Source organism: Mus musculus, chromosome 3 (assembly GCF_000001635.26).
Source record: "Mus musculus strain C57BL/6J chromosome 3, GRCm38.p6 C57BL/6J".
Classification (NCBI taxonomy): Eukaryota; Metazoa; Chordata; class Mammalia; order Rodentia; family Muridae; genus Mus; species Mus musculus.
In genome coordinates, this window is record NC_000069.6 from 125,703,509 (window position 1) to 125,730,557 (window position 27,049).

A 27,049-nucleotide genomic window follows, 5' to 3' on the forward strand; every position below is an offset into this window, starting at 1 on the left:
AAACAATTTAAATATACTCATTGTAGTATGCAAATGTCATAGACATGGCAAATAAAAATTTCTCTACTAAAGAAACCCAAAGATTAGTTGAATTTTATATAAAATTCTATACAGAAAATAAAGAGATAACTAGAACTAATACTTCTCAGACTGTTTTATATAACAAAAAATGAAGGGACATTTCCATATTATTTTTATAAAGCCAGTATCACTCTGAAACAAAAATCTGACATAGATCCACATAAAAAAGAAAATATAGGTCAATCTTGCTGCTGAACATGATGCTAAGCCCTCCAAGACAATATACTTGCAAACTAAATTCAAGAGCACATCAATAAATTATAAAATAAACAAATAGGCATCATTCAAGGGATTGCTCAGCATACAAACATTTTAAGTATATTCCAGCAAATAATCCCATAGCCAACACCTTTTTAAATGAGAAAAAAATTCAGATCATTTTTATTGAAATCAAGAAAAAAGGGATGTGAAATCTACCCCTTTTGTCTACTCAATAGAAAATCTAAAGTCTTAGCTAGATCAATAAGATAAATGGTAAGGAAGATAGAAATAGGAAAGGAAGAAACCACAATAGCCTTATTTTTAGATATGGCTTTCAACAGAAAGGGCCTAAACACTCCACTAGAAGACCACAGTTTTTAAATATATTCAGGGAAGTAGCAGAATACAAAATTAACACACAATAGTTAGTATCTTTTCTATAAATAAATAATAAACATATTGAGAATTTAATCGAGAAACCATATGTTTGAATCTGCAGATATATGTGTTTCATTTGGAATACCTATAGAGGTCAGGAAATTAGCAAAGAATTGGGAGGGGAAGGATCCAAGAGAAGAAGATATTTTGAAGTAGTATAAAGGACCTCAGGGGAATTATAGAGCAGAAAGGGCTAGATTGGGAGGAAGACTGTGTAGAAGAGGAAATACTGAGAGGGATAAATAACCCAAAATAACTCTGAAGAAATTCATATGGAGATATATTACCGTAGAAACTTCCCAAATACATATATAAATTTTTTAAAGGTTTATATGCTCCTAGATGAGAGCAACCAAGTCCCTACTAGGCAACACGGGCTGAAAATAGACATTGCCAGATATAGTTACTATCTTTGGAACAATTGTCAAGTAAGGTCTTACCACCCAACTTTACAAGTCATCGATAGTGTTCTTGACTATCTTATAGGACTTGATAAGGCCCTATCGCTGAAGATACTATGTGCTTGAGTCATAGAACGTGAAGAACTCAAGCTGTCCCTGACCCATAAGCTTCATTTGTGCTGATTAGCTTTAATGGTTCTGAATACTGTTATCCATGCTGCTGGAGGAGGAATAAAACCATCATCAATTTTACTCGACTCTGCATTCTGAGTACTGCAATAATAACTAGCTTGGCCAAATATTCTAGTGCAGTACGGTCATAACTACTCTGGGACTACCAACTACACTCTACTTGGAATTAAGGGCATCTCTACAAGGCAAAACCCATCCTAGCAACATTATCTGGACACTGATCAGTAGCTTACAGGACAGGAGCCTTACAAGAGAAATTGCTACTATTTCTTTGTAAATAAAAATATGAGTAAATTATCTGCTAGTGACTTATTACACCCATTAATTAAGAAGCTCATTTTTAAATAGTAGATGACAATTAACAGAGAGACCTTCAACTTGTCAAGGTATAGATAGTGAATAATATGGAATATACAGGCCTAAATTAGACATCTGTACCAAACCCTTTTTCCAAGTACTCAGAGAGAAGAAAGTTTGGGATTGTATATATTCAAGAGCATATGGTTAGCACAAATTGCATCTAATGGCCTAAACTAAAAGAGTATGCAAACTTGAATAGTTCTGAGAGGAGTGAGAAAGGAAAAAGATATGGAATATGATCAAAATACATTGTACAAAAATCTCAAACACTAATAAAAATGCAATAAAAATGCAAATTGTTGAAAAGCAAAACAAACAAACAAACAAAAAAAAACAAACAAAAACAAACAAAAATAAAAACCTCAGAGGCATTTTTGGGACTTGTGTTGCAACACGACCAGTGATACATAAAAAGAATCACTTCTGCAGCTAACACCCAAGTCTAATAAGTAGCCCGCTTCTATTGCCTAAGAAGAAATAAGTCACACATGTGATCAGATTTTAATTTCACTCATGTATGCATGTGCATGGCTTTCTGGACCACCAACCACAAGCCTTACCTATGAATCAATCATAAACCCTGTGTTACACCAACTTGGGGCTCTTTGCCAAATGAGTCGGGAAGCACTTCCTAAATGAGAATAGCTTCAGACAGAGCAGAAACATCTGAAGTTTTCAACTGTGGCATGTACATACCTATACCGTTAGTATTTAAGACCTAAGAATGAAACAAAGAAAGAGAAAGAAACACACTCACAGAGACAGACGGGGATGGAGTGGAGGTGAGACAGAGGGAGGGAAGGAGGGAGGGAAAGAGGGAGGGAGGGAAGGAGAGAGGGAGAGAAGGGAAGGAGGGAAGGAGAAGGGTAGGGAGGGAGAGAGAAATTAATCCAGGTTTAGCTTGCTTGCACCTAGACTTTCAAAGACTGTATGTCCTTGTCTCCTCTCTGTTCCTGTAATAAGCACCATGACCTAAGGCAGTTTGGAAGACAACGTTTTATTAGGTTTCCATGCTCAGATCACAGTCCATTACTGAGGGAAGTCAGGGCAGGAACTCAAGGCAGAAACCTGAAGGTGAGACCCGAAGAAGCAACTGCTGCTTACTGGCCTGTTCCAAGCTCACATTCATCTGCTTCTTAGATCTTAATTCCCAAGAACTTTTTCTCGGGGGTAGTTGGACATCCCACACAATCATTATTCAAGAAAATTCCCCTCCGTCTAACCTACAGACTAACCTAACAGAGTATTTTCTCAATTGAGGTACCTTTTTTCCAGATGTCTCTAACTTGTACCTAGTGATTTTTTTTTTCATTTAAATTTTAGTAAAAAACAAATCACCAGTATAGCATGAAGGTTGTCTTAGTACACTTGCCAAAGAAGAGATGTCTTGACTGACAACTCCCTGCATGTGACATTCAGACATAGGGGCAGGATCTGTCATTTAAGAGGCCAAAATGCTTTTCCCTATCATTTTGTTTATTCAGAGTAATAATTAATTAATACTTTAAAAAAAGATCCATGAAATTATTTCTTAAATGCACATTTAATATTACAATCTATATGTCCTTTAGTATTGCATTCCTTAGTTAATTCAACCGATCAAACTTGGAGCCACATGTTTAATATGTTTAATATTCTGTTATCCACTATCCACCAGGAGGGCTAGGTGGAACCAGGTCAAAGGTTCCATAGGGCTCTGGTCCAGCTGGAAAGGGCTAGCCGAAGTATCATAGCTCTTAGAAGGGAAGCGAGGAACTTTGGGCATCCTGCATAGGGTAGGTTGCCTAGTGCTGGGTCTCATTCTCTTCTATGGCAGCACCAGTGCCAGCGGCAGGGGTGATGGCAAAGGTGGCAGCAGCAGTGGTTGGCAGTGGCAGCGGTGGTTGTTGTAGTGTGAGCTGACCAGCCAGGCAGGTCTAAGGTCCAGCGATGAAACTTTCAGGAAAGAGCAGTGTTACAGCACAATAAAACAATCTCAGAAGATCTGTGAAATAACTTATGCACTTTATTTCATGTGGACAGGGAGTTTACAAACAATAAAGAATGGGTGGGTTTTAGGGGTAGATAGTTCCTATAGGCTCAGCTTGGAATGTTAGTGAGCCTTATTTGCATGGGGAACGACTTGAGGTGTTTTCCCTATATGACTGAAGATCATGGTACTTTCAGTGGGGTCTCATGTTTACTTGTTCCAGAGCCCATAGAGTTAGTCAGGGAGTGGTCCCACTCCTACCATTCTTAATTCTGAAATTCACAGGGTTTGAGCTTAGTCTTACCAGTTCTTCTGTCTAGTGGCATGGTCCACTTGCCGCACAATCCTACATGCTTAATACACTTTCTGAGCAAAGTGAAGGCTTCCTCAGGTCCATTGTTAGTCCTTTCATTGCCTATGTACTTGACTAAAGTATACACGTGAACGAAAGTTTATTAAGGTCAGCTCCTGTGATTTTCTGATCAAGAATCATCACCAATCATCACTCCTGTGACATGTAATGAATAACACATCAGCTTTTATTGAGGATATTGATCTAATTGACTGAAATTAAACATCAGCAAATGATTCATCAGATTTAGGTGTCAAAACCAGAGAGGCTTTCTGCACCTGTGACACCTGATTGCAGAAGGAAATTGAACAAAGATTTCTGAAATTCTGCATTGACTGTGCCTCCCATCCACTTTACTTTGGCTATGTAGCAGTATTAAATCAGAAACTCAGATAAATAGAGTCACAGAGACTAATAAACACAATGGGATTGTTATTAAAATGAAGTAACATTGTAAACAGTAAGAAAATGATGGAAAGAATTGGTCTACTGAATATTATTTTTGGATAAATATGACACTGATATTTTAATCTATTCTTTTACTACCATATAACATGTGTCTTTTTTTCTTTGTAATAGGAACAACTGCACTTTATTTATTTCTTCTAATGCACCCCTCCATCATCAGCAATCTTCCTAGCCCCAAAACCTTTGAAGAAGTTCAATTTTTTAATGGCAACAACTATCACAAGGGAATTGAGTGGTAAGAATAACAACAAAAAATGAACTCCAATATTAGCACATGCTCCATCATTGCAGAGCAATTACAGATGTGTGCATGGCATCTGCATAATTACAGAATAAATTTGTTATGCTCAATTCTACCACAGTGAATTAGAAATTAATTTATAATGATGATATGTTTAATCAGTGTTGCTTATAATTTGATTTGGACAGTGCAATAATGATAATATTTTTCTGGTAAGTTAATATGATTGAATAAAGAACATTGCGGGGTATTTTTTCATCAGAATTATTCATAAGGATATTTAAAATTCTCTTTAAGCATACTCTTATTTTACAGTTCCTCCATTTATTTTATTAAACATATAATTTGTCTTCACGGTGATGCCTGAGGTTGCTTTATTTTGTACTCTGGAACATGTGTCTTCATTAACCACATGAGCTGTGTATGCTGTATTGCAATGTAGGCAATATTTGTCATGCAAATTATAATAGAGCTTTTCCTAAACTATATCAATTCCACTCACACACAAAAGAAGCATTAATTAGCACTTGATAAATGACAGAAAACTCTTAAAATAACAATACTTTCCAGAAGCTAAAATTAATAAACTTAATATTGGAGATGGTATTCACTCAGGTGAATTTTATTTTTCTGGCTGTATCTCAACTTTCCAAGAAATTATGATCCTGGATTTAATTTCTATTCCCTTGGTAAATAAGAAAAATCTCATGTGTGGAAAATTCCTTTCAATGCACAATTTGTAGGATATTATTTTGTGTGTTGCCATAACACATGAACCTTCCAGAATCAAGGCCTGACAAGAGTCACACCAGTGACCTGATCTCACTTCTCATCTTGTGTGAAACTGTGTTCACTCTCTATCTAAGATATTACCACCATACCATATTTCTACATTTTGAACTGCATGAAAATCATTAAAGAAAAAAAAGAGCAATTTTCTCTTATCTCTGAGCTGAAATGGAGCACAATTTTTAAAGCAAGAATACAGATGAGATTCTTCAGTATTCTTCATTTGGGAAACATAATAACAAATGTCAACGAGGAAATAAGTGTCTTATATGAATTCTTAATTGCTCTCATTACTTTTTTTCTAGAACATTTGAGGGTGAGCGAAGTGATGAGCTGTAAAGAGGGTTACACACATAATTAAAGCCTTGTACTGAATTAGCCTCAGAACATATTGATCCCATAATCTGTACACAGAGGGATGTTCTGACAGCATATGGAGGAAGGAACCTATGGAGGCACTGTTGGATCAACTTGCAGGAAATATCCCCTTAGTTACTCTATATGAATTATAATGTGATGATATTACTGCATATACTACTAAATTTCATAGACGTTAAAAAGGAGAACATCTCTTCCTTAATATGTTTAATTTTTTAATAGCTATTTTGACTTACATGTCTTTCTGTCTTGTGAACTTGAATCTAACCTTAAAAATTGTAGTATTCAAATTTGCAAACACACATTTACTATTTAAAGTATCAGTCAAGATGATGGTATGATTTTATATTTTACAGGCAAAACTGTAGATTTAGACTTGGCTTGTGATAGCAGAGAACATTGGCTCAAATCCACCGTATTTTCGTATCATTCATTATGAACTCAATCTTTCTCACTCTTTCCTTTGCTTTAAATGAGTCATAAGGACATAACCTCTGGGGTGGCTTTCACATGAGAAGCACACAGCATGGTGACTATGTGGCTGATTTTATAACACACTAATCCCAAGTGGATACAAAGAAATGTAAAACCTGTTCAAAATTCCTCCTACAGACAACAGCAAAATAAAAAGTACTGCTCAGATTAATTAATTATTTCTCCCTACCTACAGGTATATGGACTTTTTCCCCACTCCTTCCAACATTACCAGTGATTTCCTATTTGAAAAGAGTGCTAACTACTTCCACTCAGAAGAGGCTCCCAAGAGGGCTGCATCTCTTGTTCCCAAAGCCAAGATCATTACTATCCTCATAGACCCCTCGGACAGGGCATATTCTTGGTACCAGGTATGAATAAAGAAGAATAGTTCTGATTGCATGCAGTTGTAGCTTGAATTAGTAATTAAATAACACCCAGATCCACTAAAGTGTCAAATGTAGTATCTTAACCTAAAACAATGTTACAAGTGTGTCTATCAGCTATCTATATCTATTTATCTATGTATCCATCCATCCATCCACTCATCCATTCATTCAACCATAAAGACCTAAATATGTAACTTATACCGAATTGGTCAAGGAATTTCAGCAATAAAGTAAGAAAGAAAGTAATCAATAAAAGAACTGACATATTTCCAAAACCAGACAAAGTGTTGGTTTGTTAAAATGTATTGAATCAAAAAGTCAGTAACTCAAGAATGTAACTCTAACAATGAAAATAACCTTGTGCTTTAATGTACACATGTTCTCTAGCACGTTAGGTAAATATACAATAGTATTAGTAAACAAGCGAGGAAAGGAATTGACAGACAACTACATGACAATTGTAACCACTCAGTAATTTATGTGAAAATGGTCAACTGAAATAGAGAGTAATAAAACACAAATTAAAATGATGTATTTTGTTAAAATAGTAACAAGACACATATTGTATCTCTTTGCTGGCAAGTCATGATCACAAAGGTCTCAAACATTCCAATACACACACACACACAAACACACACACACACACACACACACACACACACACACACACACACACACACACACACACGTTACTGGCTGAATCAGCTTGTTTTCTAACATAACCCAGGACCACCAGCTCAGGGAAAGCCCCACTTACAATAGGTTGGACTCTTCCTCATTAGTCATTAATTATGAAAATGATCTACAGCCAGATTTTTTTGAGATATTTTTTTAACTGTTGGTTCCCTCCTTTCAGATGACTGTGTTCTATATCAAGTTGATATTGGATAACATGTATAAATATTAAGGGATATATAAATATTAAGGGTGATAGGACTGAATATATCAAATGAACATGAGTTATGAGAGAGGATATGACATCAATTGTTTTCCATTTTTAACTCTGCCATGGTACTTTTGGTTGTGTTGGTGGATAAGTGCCTACAATATACTCTATAGTGAAAATATAAAGTCCAATGTGAAGATTCATGTCTTCTAAATGCCTATTCTATCTGTTTAGAAGTTCATTAAGATGTACAGACCTAGGGTCTTGTTAATTTGGGTGTGTGGAATTTTATTTGCAAAGCATTTATTATAAAGTTAATTTTTAAGACAGCTACCAAAACACTGAGATATAAACCTTAATTAAAAGTTTTAAATCCAAATGTGAGAATGCTGAATGTTAAATCTGTTTAGGATAGACTGAAATATATGTTCTATATAGAATAAATCGCGTGAATAAATTAGAATGTACATAATACAGTGCTTATCTCTGACTGCTTTCCAAATAAATTCTCTGAATACACAGGTTTAAGGGAATTATTTTTTCTGATAATACTTTTTATTGCCTGTATTGCTGAGGCTAGGGCCCCAAAGTGCTCCACATTTCAAAATAATGTAGCCTATTACTTAGGTGGACCTGTCTTTTCAGTAAGGGCCGTAAATCTGCAGCTCCGCAGGTGTACGTCAGAAACCCTCACGAATGTCACCTGCCACTGTAATTTCTACCCCACATTTTTATAATGGACCGCACAGAGGAGCTAAAGTGCTATTTTTCCATAAAATATGTTCCTTTGTGGCTTTCTGGTCATATTTCTATGCTAATCTTAGTTGCACGGATATAAGGAAAATTCAATGCTAAACTTGTATGAGTCTGTAAGACCAGATTGAAAACACTTTTGTCACTTCTTGTAACAGATATTTTAGCCCTGCTGTATTCCATTAATATGCATACTCTGAATATTTATAATTATTTTTAATATTTCTGGATTTTTCTCTATGTTTCTTGATTGGACCGATCATGTAATCTGCATTCATGTCTTCAGCATGATGCTTAAAACAAAATTCATTAGGTGATTAATTATGACTCTTGATTTTTGACCTCTCACTAAATTGTATTTTTCCAGAATAATTTTCATGTAAGACTTATTTCTAACATATAAAAACAGCCATTGGCAAACAGAGCAGGCCCTATATGTAATCATATATGTTTTTCTAGGCTAGATTTTCTTTTTATTAACCTTTAGATATTATGCAACAACAGTTCATTTATATGCACACACCATATCCATCTCAGCTCAAAGTTACCTGGCATTATCCATTTTTTCCTCTCTGTTTTCTTATTCTCTTATTATTCAAAGTCTTCTTGTTACATTTTAACTGGAAAGCTTCACCTGTTATTAATGATTCCTTCAGCTGTCAGTCTGGATTGCAACCTTATTGGCCTGTTGTCCCCATTAAGTAGCTTCTTATACATCAGTCAAATGCATGGCTTTGTTATTACCTGTTACTCTACTGTCTCCTGTAATAGGATTCATTTCTTTGGAGATAACAATTATGATTCATATCTTCTGATATTCAGAATCTATCACTCTTTTGTTGTTCTAGTGATGAGACTAATATATTTTCCAACAACTATATTATTTAACTTGTCTCTCATTTAGTTGGGCTCTGTTACTTTGCCAGATGATACTTTTGTATAGAAGTATCCTAGGCCTTGATACTGAAAAGCAGGAGGGAGACCCATAGTGTTGAAGCACTGTGGACAACCTTAGTGACAAGGACATTGAAGCAATGGTTGGCAATCAGAATCCTTGAGGTCTGCATGCATAGGACCTGCCACATAGAAAAACCACCTGACCTGTGATAACACAGTAAGCCAAGCAACATGAGAGCTCACCTCTGCCCATGTAAATTCCTGCTTAATTTTTTTGTCCTTAACTTATATTCACTCCTAGTCAGACCCTTGTAGACAATCCTTTCATGTTATCTTTGACTTTTGCCTAAATATTTTTAAACAAAAGCATCTGCAGATATATCTGTATATCACTTGATATTTAGTAAAAAAAAACAAAAACACTGTTTTTTTTAAATAAATGATGTGCCCAATGCACAATTGTGCACACATAACTATGCAAACATTTAAAAAAATTCTAATTCTACACTTGACTTTTCCTTTAAAGCACCAACGATCTCATGAAGATCCAGCTGCCCTGAGGTTCAATTTCTATGAAGTTATCACAACAGGACATTGGGCCCCTCCTGATTTAAAAACATTGCAGAGGAGATGTCTGGTGCCTGGGTGGTATGCAGTGCACATAGAAAGATGGCTGGCCTACTTTTCTACTTCCCAGGTAATAGCATGAAATTAGGTTCCATTTATCATACCACAATTTCATTTTACTGCCAAACAGAAAAAGTGATGAACTATACCATAGAGAATAAAGACAATAAGAACTGTGGATTTTTACACAGTTTCACTTTATTAATACCATAGAATAGAGTCAAAGGGCTCTGAAACACATATTTAGGAAACTTTTTTGATTGTCAGTTGGTTCCAAGGAATACATTGGCACAAAGGAAGTGTCACATAATTCAAAATTACAAACTCTAAACAACCAGTTGAGAAGTCAGTTAGCCAGAGAGTTTGTAGAAGTTTCTGTTTCAATCCCCGCTGTTTCTCTGTCATGTGGGACCCTTATTAGGAAGGAAGAAGTTCTTAAACTGAATGGCCATAGAGATAAAGGCCCAACGGACATGGGATAGAACTACAGCAAGATTTGAGAAAAACATCCAAATCTGCGGTGTCCAGGGTGCAATTTAAGCTCCAAGTGGACTTTGATGTTAACACTCTTTTTACACATCCCCATGGGAGAGTCTAATAATCTCCAGCAGTGACCCAAGATGAGAAAGTCAGAAACAAACATTTTTCTCCCATCTCCAATTATGGTTTGTAAGACTAGATGGGATTTTCCCCTGAGTGTTCACTCTTTAACCACTGGCCCCAAGGTTAGTGATGACATTTAGTAGGCTGGATGTTAGCCTACTGGTAATACGCACTACAGATAGGAAACCCCTGTCCTTACTATAATTCAAAAGCAACAGACTTTTATGTTTATTTCTGCTTAATAATAAACTGAGTTCATAATTCTCTCTCTCTCTCTCTCTCTCTCTCTCTCTCTCTCTCTCTCTCTCTCACACACACACACACACACACACACACACGAACAAACGAAATGCCTATGGAAATTTTTAATTATTACTAATTAGGAAAGAAGCAAGAAAAACAACATTCAAATGTATTCTATGTAGTACATGTTTTCTTCTCAAAGTGACCGGACTTATTAATGCCATACAGGTCAAGAGGAGCAGCTTGGTTGATTAAATTCAGTTTTGTTCTTCATAAAGTGACTAATTTTGGCTTTTCAGTTGCTAATTATTGATGGACAACAGCTGAGATCTGACCCAGCTACTGTGATGGATGAAGTCCAGAAGTTTCTAGGAGTTACACCTCATTATAATTACTCGGAAGCACTAACGTGAGTCTATTCTCATGCTTGATTTCACTCCCATTATTTGCCTTCATAAATTATCACGGGTATGTATGTATAGAACATCATTAATACCAGCTATGAATTTATACATCATTCTGCTACTCAGACCCAGTCAAAGAAATATTCTCATTACTCATAAGGTGTCTCCTTCTGAATAACAGGAACACTTTGCATTATAAAGTATAATAGGTATTTTATATTATGCTAAATCTATTTGTTTTTGAGCTGTCCTCCAAAATAAGTTTATTCAGACATTTTATCTGTATTCTTTGTCTACGGGGTCCAAATGCCTGAAATCACAAAGGTGAATAAGATTTGCCTTCTGGATGCAAGCCAGAAGGGGACCATGAAAAGTCATCATTTCCTGTGAGACAGGGAGCAGTATTTAGGATAGATTTGGAGACATGATTCATATATGTTGTGGGATGCTCTTCCTGGGCATATCTGAACAAACATCACTTTATCCCAGAGCGGGGACTGACAACAGACAAAATTACAGATAGCACTAAAGTCCATTTTGGTGAATCAATGGGGTTTATTGGGGTTAACAGTGGAGCAGAAATGACTGTAAGACAACCGTTATCACTACAAGTGTGTCCCAGAACAGGTGACAAGAGATGGGAACCGGGAGCACACTGCCAAGCCTGTGGGAAGCAGTACAGTTGGAAGGATGCTCCTTACTGGTGCCTCAGTCAATTGGAGTGTCTTTCCAGGCATCTCAGCTGGGCTTTGTTTTTTCATGGCAGTTTGACTGGTGCCTGTTTGTTCCAAGTTGCTTCTCTGGTTTCTGGTTCCTCTAGGTTGCTTGACTGATCTCTGCTTCTGCCAGGCTGCTTGCTCTGAGTTTTCAAGCACCAAAGCTTCTTGGAGAGTGACTCTCAGAAGTTTTATTGTTTATATACTTTATGGTGGAGGAAGATGTAGTGGATCTGGTCAGTAGTTTTAAGGACTTCCAGGAGCTATTTTGAGTGTTCATTTTATGTCTTGAGGGTTTACCTGAAGAATGGAATGTTTGCCTCCCCTTTGCACAGTGGTTCTAACAACCTGTAGGTTGCTGTCCCTTTTGCAGTCTAATGACCCTTTCCCAGGGGTTGCCTAAGACCAAAAGAAAATACAAATATTTACATTATGTTCATAATAGCAGCAGTATCACATAGATGAACTAGTAACAAACATACTTTGAGGTGGTGATTGGGAATCACCACACCCTGAGGAACTGTATTACAAGGTCACAGTACTCGAAAAATTGAGAACCACTTTATTAGAGCACCTTCTTCTCACTTCCTCCCAAAAATCCTGCCTTAAAATATCCTGTTCTTTCTCCTCGTTTTTATTCCCCATCCTATGTCTTAAGAAGTTTGCTTCCAAGATGAAAAGTTTTAGCCATTACATGATAAGATTTTAGTCTGTATTTATTTATTTTATAGCCAAATAGAATCACGCAGCATGGGAATCGATTGCTGAGTCACCAAACATCACCTGATGGCATATTTTAGGCTTAGGTTTCCTTAAACTTATTTTTAAGAAGGGTTCTTAAGTACTTTAACCTTGTTTCTAGCCCATTACCCACCAGAGGTAGTAGAAAGGAATTACAAATAGAACAAAAGGAGGATGTGGACCTGCTTAGAAATAGTTCTGCAGAGCAAATCTAATGTGCGTTGTCAGGATGTCAGCAGTTCAGTTTGTGTGAATTGGCAGAGGCAGCTGGATCCACTTGCAAACACCACTCACGAATCAGCAACAGTAGGTGTGTTTAGAAGAAACCCTATGACTCTGCCAATCAGCCCAAATCCGCAGAAGTGGCAAGAAGCCTCAAGAAACTACCAGCAGCAGAACATCACTAGAGGTGTTTTGGTGTGTTTCTCTTTATGAAGTCATGACAAGCAATGACCAACAAAGAGCAGGAAGCATATTAATATCACCCAGCATCATAAGTGAAGGCCAGTGTCAGCAAAGCCCAAAGATGACCAGCCAAGAATGGCAAGGCGTACCAATACCATCCAGCATCATCTACTGTCCACTGTGGTTATCCTTTCTAAACATCATATGTTTTCTCAAACATTCACTCTAGTAAAATATCACATGTTATTTATCTAGGCTGCCTCCAGAAACACATTATGTGCCTGTTCTTAGCAAAATATTCTCCCACATGTCTGCTTGAGCAAAAACATCCTCTCGTAAGACAGTTTCCAGCAAAACATTACATGATACAACTGAGCCTCTAAAGAAGTTAGAAATTAGAAATTTCAACGTATGACACCAGCCCTTTTGTTATGGTACAGGTTTTATAGATCAAAGGTTAGAAAGTCATGCACTGAGGACTGTTTGATTTCACGCATTGATATGTGAGACAGTCACTGAAAAGACTCAAGAAGCTGGATGTGACTCAAATGACCAAGGAGACAATTATCTGCACGCTTCTTCACTCGCATCTTTGATTACTAAATCAAAGACTGAGAGTTCAGCAGCATGAAGAATCTCCACGTAGCTTCTCCTTGTTTCTGGCAGAGGGACCTTGTGGTCTAAGCTCACCATGACTGCTGTGACATAGACTTGATAGCCACAGAGCTTGCTTCATTCTGTTGGGCACAAAGGTCCGTTAATCAGTTCCAAATTCAAGATGTGGAGAGGCAACCCTGTCTCCGGGCAAAAGGAACATGCTATGTTACAAGAGGGCTTGTGGAATGGCGTATATGTTAACCTTGTCCTGGGAAAACAACTACCTATTCAAGTAATTTTAAAATCGGGTAAGCAAGTTAACAAAAAAAAAGTGCTTGGAGCAGCTGAAACTACTTTCAAAGGGCATGCACTTTACTCATAAAAGACTCCTCCCTAAGCTCTGATATAAAGCCTATTAAATTTTAGACGAAATTCTAACAAGCCTGATTATATAATTTCCAAGTTCACAGCAGATTAGACTCAGCAATTAGACAATTAGGGAGGGTAATGGAGGGACAGGAAAAGCAGTAATGAGATTGGGTTTTTCCTTATCCACTAAAACAATCCTAATGAAGCTCTCCCTACACATGAAAACAACAGCAGCACCAGGCATGCCCCTGTTGATTGAGTAGACAAAGCTTCCAATAATGCGTTTGGCATTAATAGTTATTGATGCTGGCATATCTTGCCCTTCTCAGCAGTAGCCTAAGTAATGCTTCTGTCCTGTTTACTGCAAATACTTGCTTATGGCTCAATAAACCTGTAAAATCATACTTATGAAGGAGTTTATAAACAAGTACAAAATATATGGACTTTAACATATCCTTCAGATCACAAAATTTAGCTATAATGGTGATGCTTGGGAAAATAAAGAAATCCAAGTGACAGTCAACGAATGTCCTAAGTATCACTTAGCAATTATTTGAAAAGGCTTTGTATATTATGTTCGCAATTTCATGACTGTTAAAACAAAATCACAAAACAATAAACTGATATAACCTAGAGAAGGTACTACTGTTAGAATTTATAAAGTTAGCTATTTGGGGACAGGACCCGAAATTCTCAGGGTAACAAAAACCCTATGCTTTGAAAAGGACCTTCAGGTTTCAGGATCACTCACTCCTCGGTCTGAACAGTTTTGACTCACGACATCTGCTGTGCTGAACAAGAAATGTCAACAAGCATACCCTGAGTATCCAACGAGGAAAGATGCCGTCAGCGTGCATCCAGACACTTCAGTGTTGTTACCAGGGTTGTAGTCAGCCTTAATGCCATTAAATATTCTCATCCCGAAGCAGAAAATGCTGTTTAGGGCCATTGTGCTGTGGACGTCCCCATCTTGTTTTGCACGGCAGGATGATTTTTTTCCCCCTCTCTTGGGAAATTAATAAAAAGTAGAGGAAGACCTGTGGTGCACAGGAAGCAGATTGAAAAGTTCAGCTTGGAAATGGCTCTGTCTTCTTTTATCCATTTGACTACTGATGTATCTGATTTTAATTGGTAACCTGTAGGAGGATAGCTGGGGAGGCAAGGATCAGGTATCTCTAACAATAGGTCAGGAAAGGAAGCTAAAGAAAAATTTCCTCCTAGTATAAAGGCGTAAGCATATGCACAGAGGCAAATTCCAGGTACTATGGAGTTATAGGAATGGGCCTGGGGCAACAAAATAGTCTGCAACTAATTAACTTTACATCCCAGTCAATTATGCTTCATCTTTCTAAAACATCTGCTGAGCAACAAAAATGCAAACCTTTTCCATGTTTTATGCATGCAGCAAGTCCCATAGCTATAAATTTAAATTTCCCCCTTCTTACTTGGTTCATCCTTTCATTTTTCCTATCTTGTTAGTGCTCAACAGAAATTCCCATATATTTGGCTTTACCCAAAACAATTAGGCCACACATCTTTTCTCTTGTAACTAAGTTGCTACTGCAGAAATAAAATAGCATTAGAGTTTCTGTGAGTGTCTAGGGATCTGATTGGCTCAAAGCTACAGCACTGCTTCCTTTCCAGGCCCCAGATATAAGGACGGTGTCTGCCAGCAAGGATCTCCCAAAATCCTATTTATCTACAGCTGGCTACAAGCATGGGTATAAAGATGCTTTGCAAGGAGGTAGTAATGTGTCAGACATTGCCTGTGAACTCTCCCTTTCCCCTTTGCTTTGTTTGTCTTTTGCAAAAACAGACTAATTGTTGGGCCAGTGGTGTGTGGTTGATCAGTCTTTGAGTGGTCATTGCAGTGGACATCTTGTGCCTCATTGACTTAGTAGGGCTGATTGGAGCTAGTGTGTGTGTGTGTGTGTGTGTGTGTGTGTGTGTGTGTGTGTGTGCACCATTATGTCTCTGCTTGTAGTTTGTGTTCAGTTTTCTTTTCCCTGTGGTAGGTTGGAATTAGAAGTAACACATTCACCCACTGCACTTTGGCTGAATCAACATAGCAAGCACAAAGATAGGACAAGGAGAACATAAACTGGGCATCCTGAAGTTTAAACCCAAATGTTACCCAGATGGATGAATGGCTGAGTCGATAGTGGGCACACCACTATCTTCTGAGTTGATGTGTTCCCCACATGCAGAAGATGAGCAGCACACTGGAGAGACTCCAGACATGTTGGTGACATTGGTTTCTTCTCTGGGATTGCTGAAGTCTTGATGTTCAACTGACCCATAGATAAAGAACCAGAAAGAACCTCTGGTTAACAGAAGGCCATCCCTTTGCTGAGAAAACCAGGGACATATTTCTGAATGTGACCTTGTTCATTTTGCCTAATTTGAATTAAGCTAATTTTCCCATCAAAGAAGAAAGTGGCCTGAAAAATTAAACTAAGCAACAGCAGAATTGTGTATTTTATGCTTCTATTTTTTGAAACGATCTTGTTTCAACCAATGAAAACAATGGAAACCCATTGCATCCTCTGAGCCTTGATGGTACTACTAACCAACGACACTAGTGTCCGTGCTCTGAGAGGTGGACTCTCAGTACTTTTACCCTCAGAACAAGCTCTGTGTGTTAGTACAATGTCAATCACAGTGTGGAACTCCATCTCCATATGGCAGTAATTTTGTATTTCCCACTCTGCTGTATATAGCATTTCCATTAGGAAGTGCTGAAGATGATGAAGTCCATGGAGCCATGTGTGAAAGGTCAAGATGGGAAATCCAGATTCTATTTTATTTTATTTTATTTTATTTTATTTTATTTTATTTTATTTTATTTTGTCATTATAGGAAATGACTTCAATGATCACAGCATTGCATTCTTAAGGAAATGGTTGTTTAATGTTTGAATTTTACAAGTGCAAAGAAGTGGAAGCAGAAACAGGCCAATGTTTGACACAGATGTTCTGCCTGGGCAGAGGATGAGTTTTAAAGACTTGAATGTATTCCTTCATAAACTTGGCATTCTCTTTTAACGATTATTTCTAATGAATGAGTTTTTGAGCAGCTTGCTGTTAGTGCAGGGTTCTACTCCAAGAAAATATACTTGATTTTACTTAAAATAAGTACTTGGAGATATTTCTCAGTATTATTACAGCAAGGTGTCAAATCTAAACATAGTTGAGTGTGGTTTCTCCTCAGTCTGAAGGTGAAACAGTTCGGGGCTATATAGCATGTGACAGAAACTGAAAACTCTATGAGTACAGAGGTATAGCTATGAGAATCACCCAACAGGACTATCTGCCTTCAACAGCAGGCAAGGAGAGAGCTACATTTTACTCTCCAGCTGTAGTGCCTATGGCTCATGTCATCTGAAAACACTATGAGTTATATATTTCCATTTTAATAAAATATAAAAAGATATCAAGTTAAATAAAACCATATTTAAGTAGGAGGAGTTTATTCTTCCTAAACAAAATGTGATGTTGAATATTTTAATTTTTTTAATTGTAAAAATCCTCCAAATGTATTTAAACAATTAAATGAAATGCCATAAAATAGATTAAAACCATCCTGTTACATTTCTATTTACCTTTTGAAAGTTGTAAAACAAATTAAAGTATAAAATAAAACATAGACTTTTTCCAAATTAGAAAGCTTACTTATACTTGTGTTTAGAATAGCATGAAAGGGCTCTCTATCAAGCTTCAGCAGGACAGATATGATGCTGACAGATTTGGCCTCTACCCTTTTCTCTCTTCCTTGCTAAAAATCAATGGATTCCATTCCTGAAGCTAGTCCCCAAGGTCTATTCCCTTGTTTGCTCACCGACTCACTCCTGAGACCAAACACCAAGGCAGAACAATCAAAATTCAATATTTAGCTAACATGTCCAATCAGGACTTACCAACTCTTTGGAACACAGACTCCCTGCTTTGATTCCTTTAAAAAAATAAACCCTCTACTGCAAAAATCATCTGCTGCTGATGCTTCTGCCTCTGCCTCTGCCTCTGCCTCTGCCTCTGCCTCTGCCTCTGCCTCTGCCTCTGCCTGATCCATAAGCACGACCCTCTCATCCCTACTCCCTCCTCTGGGGTAAAATGTCTCCTGTATAGTGAAAATTTTGTGTCTTCGCATGCCCTGTTCTGACTCTGAGGGGCCACACTCCCTTAAAAGTATGCCTATATACAATTCAGTTCCTTTAAGGTAACACATTAAATGTTTTCTTAGAACTCTTTCAGTGTATTTTGATGTAAAAATCACAGCCATAGGTAAACAAAATATCCAAAGGCCCTTTATATGCAGACTATAGTTTTGTTTAGTCATTTGTTTTTTTTTATAGACACATAACTAAAATACGCACACAAAAATTCAGCATAAAATTGTACTGAAGGTGTATGTATGTGCCTTTCCTCTAGAACAAAACTATTTGAAAATGCATAGTAAAACATAGCATTTTAATGTCTATTATCATTTCTAAAATCAACTGAACCACTGTAGAAATGACTTAAGAAAGAGCAACAGGTATACCAGAGGGAATCTCCTGTATCCATTGCTAAGGCTCATTACTGAATATTTTAGAAATTTTTACATGTTTATGTATTTTAGGTTTGATCCCCAGAAAGGCTTTTGGTGTCAGCTACTAGAAGGAGGAAAAACCAAATGCCTTGGGAAAAGCAAAGGCCGAAAATACCCGCCCATGGATTCAGAGGTAGTGTTCACATGCCTTGATAACTCTTGCAAGAACAAGTTGCCATCTGAAAATTAGGAAGAAATCTGATTCTTTCTTCTGATACTTTATTTCGATCAAGAGTTTTATATACTTAGATATTAGAGGAAAGAAATCAATGATATAATACATCACTTGAATTTTATATAGGGAGAAGTTTCTCTATTACACATTGGAAAGCACTTAAAATACATTTTTAGTAAATATTGGTATAAAGAATTAAGTATTACTAACATGAATTAACTGCATACTGCTCTAGTTTGCTTTCTGTTGCTGTGATAAGCAGCATTTTTAAAAAAGCAACTTTGGGGAGGAAAGGGTTTACTTTAGCTTACTGTTACCAGGTCACAGGTCACGACTCAACATTGAAGGAAGCTAAGGTAGGAGTCTGGAGGCAGGAGTTGAAGCAGAGACCATGGAGCAATGGTGTTTATTGGCTTTCGTCCCCTGGCTTCCTCAGTTACCACTCTTAAACAGCCTCACAGGCCTAGGGTTGGGTGGAGCCCTCCTACATTAATTAAGAGTCCAGAAAATGCCCCCCCCCCACCCCAGACATGGCCACAAGCTGACTGATGGAGTCAAGTCCTCAGTTAAGGTTCCCTCTTCTTAGATGTCTCTAGTTTATGTCAAGTTGACAAAAACTAACCAGCACACACACATTCAATACCAATAACATAACTGGAACTGAGCTAACCAATACAGAAGATTCAAAGATAAGACACCTATGAATACATTGTCCAGTGAAGAACTAAGTTAGGGTCAATGAATTATAATAAGAATCATAAAATAATAATAAAGTACAAAAAGAAAAACAATTAATAAAAATTGTAATATGTAGAAAGATGCCTTGTACAGAAATTATGCTGGCAAACTAGCCAGATAGTATGAGCATTTCTCCTAAGGCAAGGAGGGCAAGGGCAGGAAGCATTGTTCATGGGTTGCTATGGTGATATAAGTGCCAGAAAGTCCTTGAAATACTTTTGAACTCAGTAATTTCTAAAGGGTTTCGGAAATCACTTTAATCTGCCCAAAACATCAATGTAACATTCCCTCTACTGTAAACATCTTATTCCCCATTTGAAGTACTTACCATCTGCTTTAAGGAAGAAAACATAATGAAATGCTTGGCGAATGGTCCAAGATGAAATGTAATTGTCCTAAATCCATTTCCACAGCATACACAAAAGTTGCTAGGGGAGTTTTATGAAGAAAGAAATTCATTTTTGTTAAAAATGTAGAGAAGAGCTAAGGGAGAGATGGTAAAGTTTCTAAGCAATAGAAAATATGTTTGATTAGTACAAATATTTATACATTAAATATTGATGACTTTTACAGTAGACAGTAAAAACAAAACAACTGTTTATTGAATTGTTGTTTAAAGAATATGGCAGAAAGAAAAGCAAGTTAACAATTTTCTTTTTTCCAAAATTTTTATGTGTGTGTATATATGTGTATATAGTATATGTTTATACTATATATACACATGCTATACACATATATATATACACACATCTATGTATGCATGCATGCATATTTTATATATTTGCATATATGTATATACAGATTTTCACATACATATATTCAAATATTTATCCGGCATCTGGAATGATAGCTCATGCATGCATGCATATTTTATGTATTTGCATATAAACATATTTTTGCATACATATACTCAAATATTTATCTGGCGTCTGGAATGATAGCTCATTGGTTATGAGTACTTGCTCTAACTCCAGCACACCTCCATCATATCTAATGTCCTCTTCTAGCCTCTACAGGTACCTGAGTACCTGAATACACAGAGACACACATACATGTATACAAATAACAATACGCCTTGAAAAAGCTAAGAAAAATGTTAAAACGTAAAATCGTTCATGGTTATATAAAAAAGAGACCAAACTCTTTAGATTCATGAGGCATCTAAAAAATTATAAGTAAGCCTATTTTTCATAGATATTTTATATGCTGCTTTATGAAGAGAAATTTCCTGAATAAAATTTTAAAATATGTACTGTGGCCAGTCATGATTATAATAATTAATTGCATTCTTTACAGGCAGTTATGGTTTTAAAAATTTTAGTAAAGGGTGTAATTTTAAAAGGGAATTTGTACATATTTTATCTCACTCACCCCTGTTATATTTGGTTGTGTATCAATACCTCCTCATTCTCTCGTATTACACTGTAATTTTCTCTCTGTAAATCTCAAAATGTGTAAGTGCCGTAATTGTTAGTTAACTCTCCCAGGTACTCTACTGTACCTCTTGTATTTTACATTTATGATTTATTACAGAATGTATCAAAATGTAAAAAAAAATTAGGGAAAAAAAGGTAAACTGTTTTGTCGATACATATTGTGATAGACTCTGTCTGTAGTATTGACAGTTGATGCACCGAGTGTCTTTTAAGTCTTCCTTCTTGTTTCCAGTCCAGAACTTTCCTCTCCAGCTACTACCGCGACCACAACGTGGAACTCTCGAAGCTGCTGCACAGGCTGGGGCAGCCTCTGCCCTCGTGGCTGAGACAGGAGCTGCAGAAAGTGAGGTAGCACTCGTGAGGAGAACATGGCACCGAGTCACCATTAAGTAGAAAAGGCAAACCAAGCAACTCTATCCTTTTCATACGCGTGTGATTATCAGGAGAGGACTGTGAATAAATTCCTATCGATGTTTTCTGTCAAATGAAAACATATATGCACGCATTGGCAATTATTAGCATTATTCTTTACTTAAGGCTTTTGGAAATAAAATATGGGGTTTGCGGCAATATCTTGTGTCTAGTCTGGGGATCACCATACAGCTCACTTCCTCTGTCATCCAGATTTCAGGTCACCACTTCACTAATGCTCTGACTGTATGCAAATTACCAACTTAAACTATGAGGAAAAGATAAGAGTCTAAAAATGAATTCAGGTTTAACCCAGCGTCTGAATGAAGGGCTAATGTTTCTAAGCACCATTTATCCATTGGTCCAGCATCCCACTTCATCGCTATGGCATGCCATCCTCAGAAAACTCCAACATGGTCTCTGGAGAGCCCCAGGAAATTGGGAAATTGTGATTCTGAACTGTAGTACCCTAGAAAGTGAGGGCCATCTTTAGTGGGCTCATGGTCTTGCTACATTTTCAGTCTAGATTCTCCTACCTTGGCAGTGATTGAGCATTTATACATATTTTGTTCACTATTCCAAATAGGGAGAAGAAAAAACTTTATTGACTAGAAATGTAAACATCTAGATGTATTTGCAGATCTAAACAGGCATTGAGCCTTCTCTGTAAGACATATGTCCATCTATTTGCAAGCATGATATTTTATATATGCCACTACATCTACTATGACAAAGTTTTACTGTCTGTGTTTAAAACCATTTAAAACTTACATTATACTGCAAACTTACCAATTTGAGCATCACTAATTCTCTTACTTGAACTCAATTTCATAGACATAAAACTCAGAAATTAATTTTAAAAGATGTTTTATTTTGTTTTGAGTTACAAGTTCCTATAGTATTTGAAGTCTATGTAAGCCACATTAACTGGAATTTTATCCTCTTTGTCAACAATGATCTAGAAAAGCTTAATTTATCTTTTGAGTGATACATGAAGGTAAATTTACTATAACAGTCAACCAAGGTGACTTTGGGAACATTACCCACATATCTCCCTCCTCCTGAGTAATTTTTCTAGAGGCTGTAAATAATAACATCATTTATTCTCTCTTTAATTCAAAAGACACATGTAGTCTTGTGTGTGTGTGTGTGTGTGTGTGTGTGAGAGAGAGAGAGAGAGAGAGAGAGAGAGAGAGAGAGAGAGATGAATTAGTCAAACAAATTCAATATGGCTATTCTAAAATAGCATTGGTGTCTCTTTACACATTGAAAATCAACTTATCATCTATATTTCACTACTGTTTCTGCTTATTTTCTATTTTTACTTAGCATTTCTGTCGACCTTTATCAGAAACATGTGAGATTCCTTTTCTTCTTTATTGGTATAAATCACAATATTTTCCAGTTTCGTTTTTAGCTGTGGGGCTTAACGTCTCACCCTTTTTACTTACATAAAAGTGCTATACATTTTATTAAAATGGTGAAAAATAACCATGATGATTTATTTAGACCACTACTATTTATTCACCATTCCCCTCCTAGTTCTGTTATATAACTAGCGCAGCCTGCCTTCAAGTGTGCAATCCTCCTGCCCTCCCCTCTGCTGCACTGGGCTCACAGTGGGCACTGCTATGTCTACTTCTAATTACTTTATTAACCTAAGGAAATAATCATCTTTCCTTTATAGGAGATTACAGTGATAGTTATAGAGTGAGGATATTTTCATATCAAATAATATCGATATAACGCAAGAACATCCAATGCATCACCTAATTTAGTAATGACATGAATTTTCTGCATTTTCACATTTTAATAATGTCTCCATATCAGTGACCTACCTAACAATATCTGAAAGCAAACTGTCAACCCAACTTAACTATTCTCTTTTTTTTCCTGGTTATTCGAATCATTACACATATTTTCTTACTATCTTTTATAATAAAATGAGCAACTATATTTAATTATTAACAAGATTTTATCTAAAAGTTTGAAGGAATCTAGACTCTGAGATTCTGCACTGTAGTAATTGGGAAAACTCACCTTTAATATTTTCCTTTTTAAAGATTTCTTCCCACTTCAGGAATGTTGTCTCAGAACCTAATAGTGTAATTCTTTAGAATTTTAAATTACATCCTCAGTTTTAAGCGATACACATTAAATATTAGAATTTTTTTAAAATATCCTTTAGCACACTGGCATGGTTGTTTCATTCTTTTCCAGACTTTTGGAGCCTTGCAGGACTTACAAATATACCTGTCAACTACTTTCACTTTGTTAATGGTAAAAATATAATTTAATTGTTTCTGATACTAAATTATAAAAGTTATACTATGAAAATTCATCTAAAATAAATTTAGATTCTATTTAACAATAACCAAACATAATTTTAAAAAACATGCAGAACAGCAGTACTAGTTTCACACACACACACACACACACACACACACACACACACACACACACACACACCAAAATGCTCTCCCCTGCCACACACAGAGGTCTAATAGTTTCTCTATATCTAAATTTTAACAAACCCTTCTTACATTTAATCTTGCTCTGCTTTTTAAGTATTACTGCTTTACTGTAATACAAAGTAACCTATATTCTGGACTTACTGATTGATCTCTTTTAAATTACAGGAAACAAGGTATTTATATAGAACCAATACTAAAGCCTTCTATTTCTGATGGTGACAGAAAATGCTTTTTGTTTGAGAAAGGGGGAGGGACTCAAAAATAACATGGGCCAGCTGACTTCATAAAGCAGACTGTCTAGCCTAGTAGTCTATTCATATTGATATTTTTTTCATAATCAACTTTAGAAATGCAATCCTGGCAGAAAACTGTACATACACTTCAAAAATGTGCAAATATATAAAAATGTGTTGTGTCTGAGAAACCTAAAGACCTTTTGATCACATCAGTAATTTTCTTTGTAAACCAGTGAGATACCCCAGATAGGCAGAGAGAAAACCCTGTATTGACTGAAATGAACTGTTAAAAAAGCTGTTGTTGCCCAAGCATAAGGGACCATGACCATCTCTTCCTCCAAATAAACCCTGCTGCTGGTACAGCCACTGGAGTGATACTGTTTGTATGAAAGCTGGCCTTTAAGTGCGGGTTGATAACTCCCTTGTCTTCATGATTGCATACACAATCCCTGGATGCCAAGCATCAAATGTAAACCCGGGAATGGGTTTTCAAAGTCGGAACCCTCATCCCAGTTCTGCCTCTCAGTAGCCTTGTGGCCTTAGATAATTTGTGGAACTTCCCTGAGCCACAGTCTTATTTGTTTTTTTCTGTACAATAAAGACAATAAAAAATTACCCATGAGGTTATTATAACCTATTACTGAAAGGATGTTTGCATAACAGCACAATGGCTGAAATAGTTGTGCTTAAATATATTAGTCATAAAAAATAATGTATAACTAATCATGGCTCTCTTCTCTTCCATCAAACAGGAATGTGTGTTTTCTACTCCTGTTAATAATAAAATGTGTTTAATAAAACATGTAATTGTATTTGGTCCAATGAGAAATGATCTTCCTAATCATTATCCCAAAGAGGAGTCTGGGCTGCTCACTGCTCTGCTCTGGTGATCAGCATCCAGAGTGAGGTAGCGCCTCCTTCGCTCAGACCTCCTCTCCTCCTCCCAACTTTGTATTTATTCAGTGACTAGTTCTGTTCTTTCTGTCTATCCCTGTAATTCTTTTCTAGCCCAGTGGATACATTGCCAAAAATGTCAGATGGAGACCGCTGGTTTTTTCAACAAATGAGAGGTTTAATGGTGGTAGATGTGAGAATATATTCTACGAAGGCATGTATAATAAAGAATTAATTCTTTCAATCTGTATATAAAAAAGTACAAGAAAATGTCTTTGAGTCTCTACAAATCTCAACTTCAACCATCTAATGAAAGCTTTTGTTCTGTAGATGAAAACACTTTATTATATACATTTATATTATATATTTATAAATATCAAACATTATTTTCTGTATTGTCCCATGACAAATATATAATACATCCAAGATAAATCAGCAGACAAACAATTAAAAATATTGAGATGTTTATATTTTTGTGTTTATCTTGGGTCTTCAAAACCTAGTTGGCATTTGATCCCTATAACCTTTAAAGCTTTGACAACACAATTTAGATGAACAGGAGCTATGTCACCAGAAGCTATCCTATTTGACAGCATGGATTTAAATTCTCTTTTTACTTCTTGCTTATTTTGTACCCTACTATTCATTCTCTGGGTGGAAAGGGGATTTCTACCCAGAGTTTTATGAAATGACTGAACTTGTAATACCTAATGCAGGACAGACACACTTATCAGAAGTTTACTAAAAATATACAGTCAGGAAACATTTTGGATGCCACACTAGATCATGAGGGAGCTAGAGTTTGGAACAGAGGGAACATCCAGGGACTGTAGGAAGGAAATGTTGTGTTCTAAGAAGGAGATGACTTCTCTTTTCCACAGGTGGAGGACATTGGTGGTTTGTCTAAATATGATGGTATGCTAGAAGGGAATCAACCCCCCTCCCAGGGATAAGTGGATACTGGTGACCCATTCAATCTGAATGGATTTGAGCAAACTCTTGTGCAGGGGCAGAATGAGAAATGAGAGGAAAAATCAAAGTTAGGCCCACTGATATCCTCCTGGTTTCTATAATGCCATGACAGGGAGCCTTACTTTTCTACTTCACCTCAAACTCCTGAACACTGTTATGTGACAGACTATCACCTACCCTCTTATTACCACAGACTATGATGAATCATCCACTTAGCTGTAAATTGCACCCTATACCACTGACAAAATGAGCTTCAAAATTTGAAAATAGAAACAGATCACTCATTATTTTTAGACTTTTAAATATTCCCGTAAATAAAAGTTTTGTAGAATCCATAGCCAGGTCTGTGAAGATTTTGTCTTTAATATAATTTAAGGATTTGGCTTCCAGGCCTTTGTTTCTGCATGTTAAAACATTACATTAAAAATTCAAGTAACAATCCATTTGCATTTTCAATTACACTACAATTTTTAGACTCTAGACATTTGAATAAGAGCTATTAAAATACTTATTTTTGTCTCTTCCTTAATAAATTTCTTAGATGTGCTGGCATTGTTGATTCCATAACATTTTAATATTTGAACATTACCAACCAACATAGCCATGGAGATCCATTCCTCTTCTCTCCCTAACTTCTTTCTATATTCAATACAGTAATATTGCCTCCCAGTTCTCTAAGACTTGACTTGGATCTCTGCCTTGACTGTCTTTCATTACTCTCTCAGTTCTTTAAGTACTAGGCCATTCACACCAGGGCATTAATATAGATACTTTCATTATACTACTTTATTATATTAAATTTGATTATACTAGTTTCTACATAGGGATACAGGATACACTAAAAGATTAATGAAAATGTCTTATTATTAGTGTACAACATGGATAGAAGAAGAAATATATCACAGAGTAAGTAAGGTTGGATGAAAGTAAGAATTAGTTTCTAGCTTTTACCTGGTTAAGACATAAATGTAACCTAGGAGCACGTATTTATACATATACAAAGTCATTCTCTAGTTCATAGGCCCACAACACATGTTTTTGAAAGGCATTTGTTTAAAGATATTGGCCTGCTCCCTAAATGATATTTTTTTTTACAAATCTCCATCTCCTGTCAGGGTTGTCTAAGACCACATTCCCACTCAGAGATAAATT

At 36.4% G+C, this 27,049-nt stretch overlaps 1 protein-coding gene across 2 annotated transcripts in view; it reads left to right on the forward strand.

Moving 5' to 3' along the window:
* Ndst4 (N-deacetylase/N-sulfotransferase (heparin glucosaminyl) 4) overlaps positions 1 to 24,843 on the forward strand; it is a 324,323-nt gene extending 299,480 nt beyond the window's left edge. The window contains exons 8-13 of one of the 2 annotated variants that reach the window (XM_006501860.1): positions 4,574 to 4,697; positions 6,541 to 6,715; positions 9,796 to 9,966; positions 11,042 to 11,151; positions 18,592 to 18,694; positions 21,143 to 24,843. In XM_006501860.1, the coding sequence (XP_006501923.1) occupies positions 4,574 to 4,697; positions 6,541 to 6,715; positions 9,796 to 9,966; positions 11,042 to 11,151; positions 18,592 to 18,694; positions 21,143 to 21,262 (803 nt within the window). In that variant the 3' untranslated portion in view covers positions 21,263 to 24,843. The remainder of the gene's footprint in view (positions 1 to 4,573; positions 4,698 to 6,540; positions 6,716 to 9,795; positions 9,967 to 11,041; positions 11,152 to 18,591; positions 18,695 to 21,142) is intronic. The other variant, NM_022565.2, reaches the window with a different exon arrangement.
* The last annotated feature ends 2,206 nt before the right edge of the window (positions 24,844 to 27,049 follow it).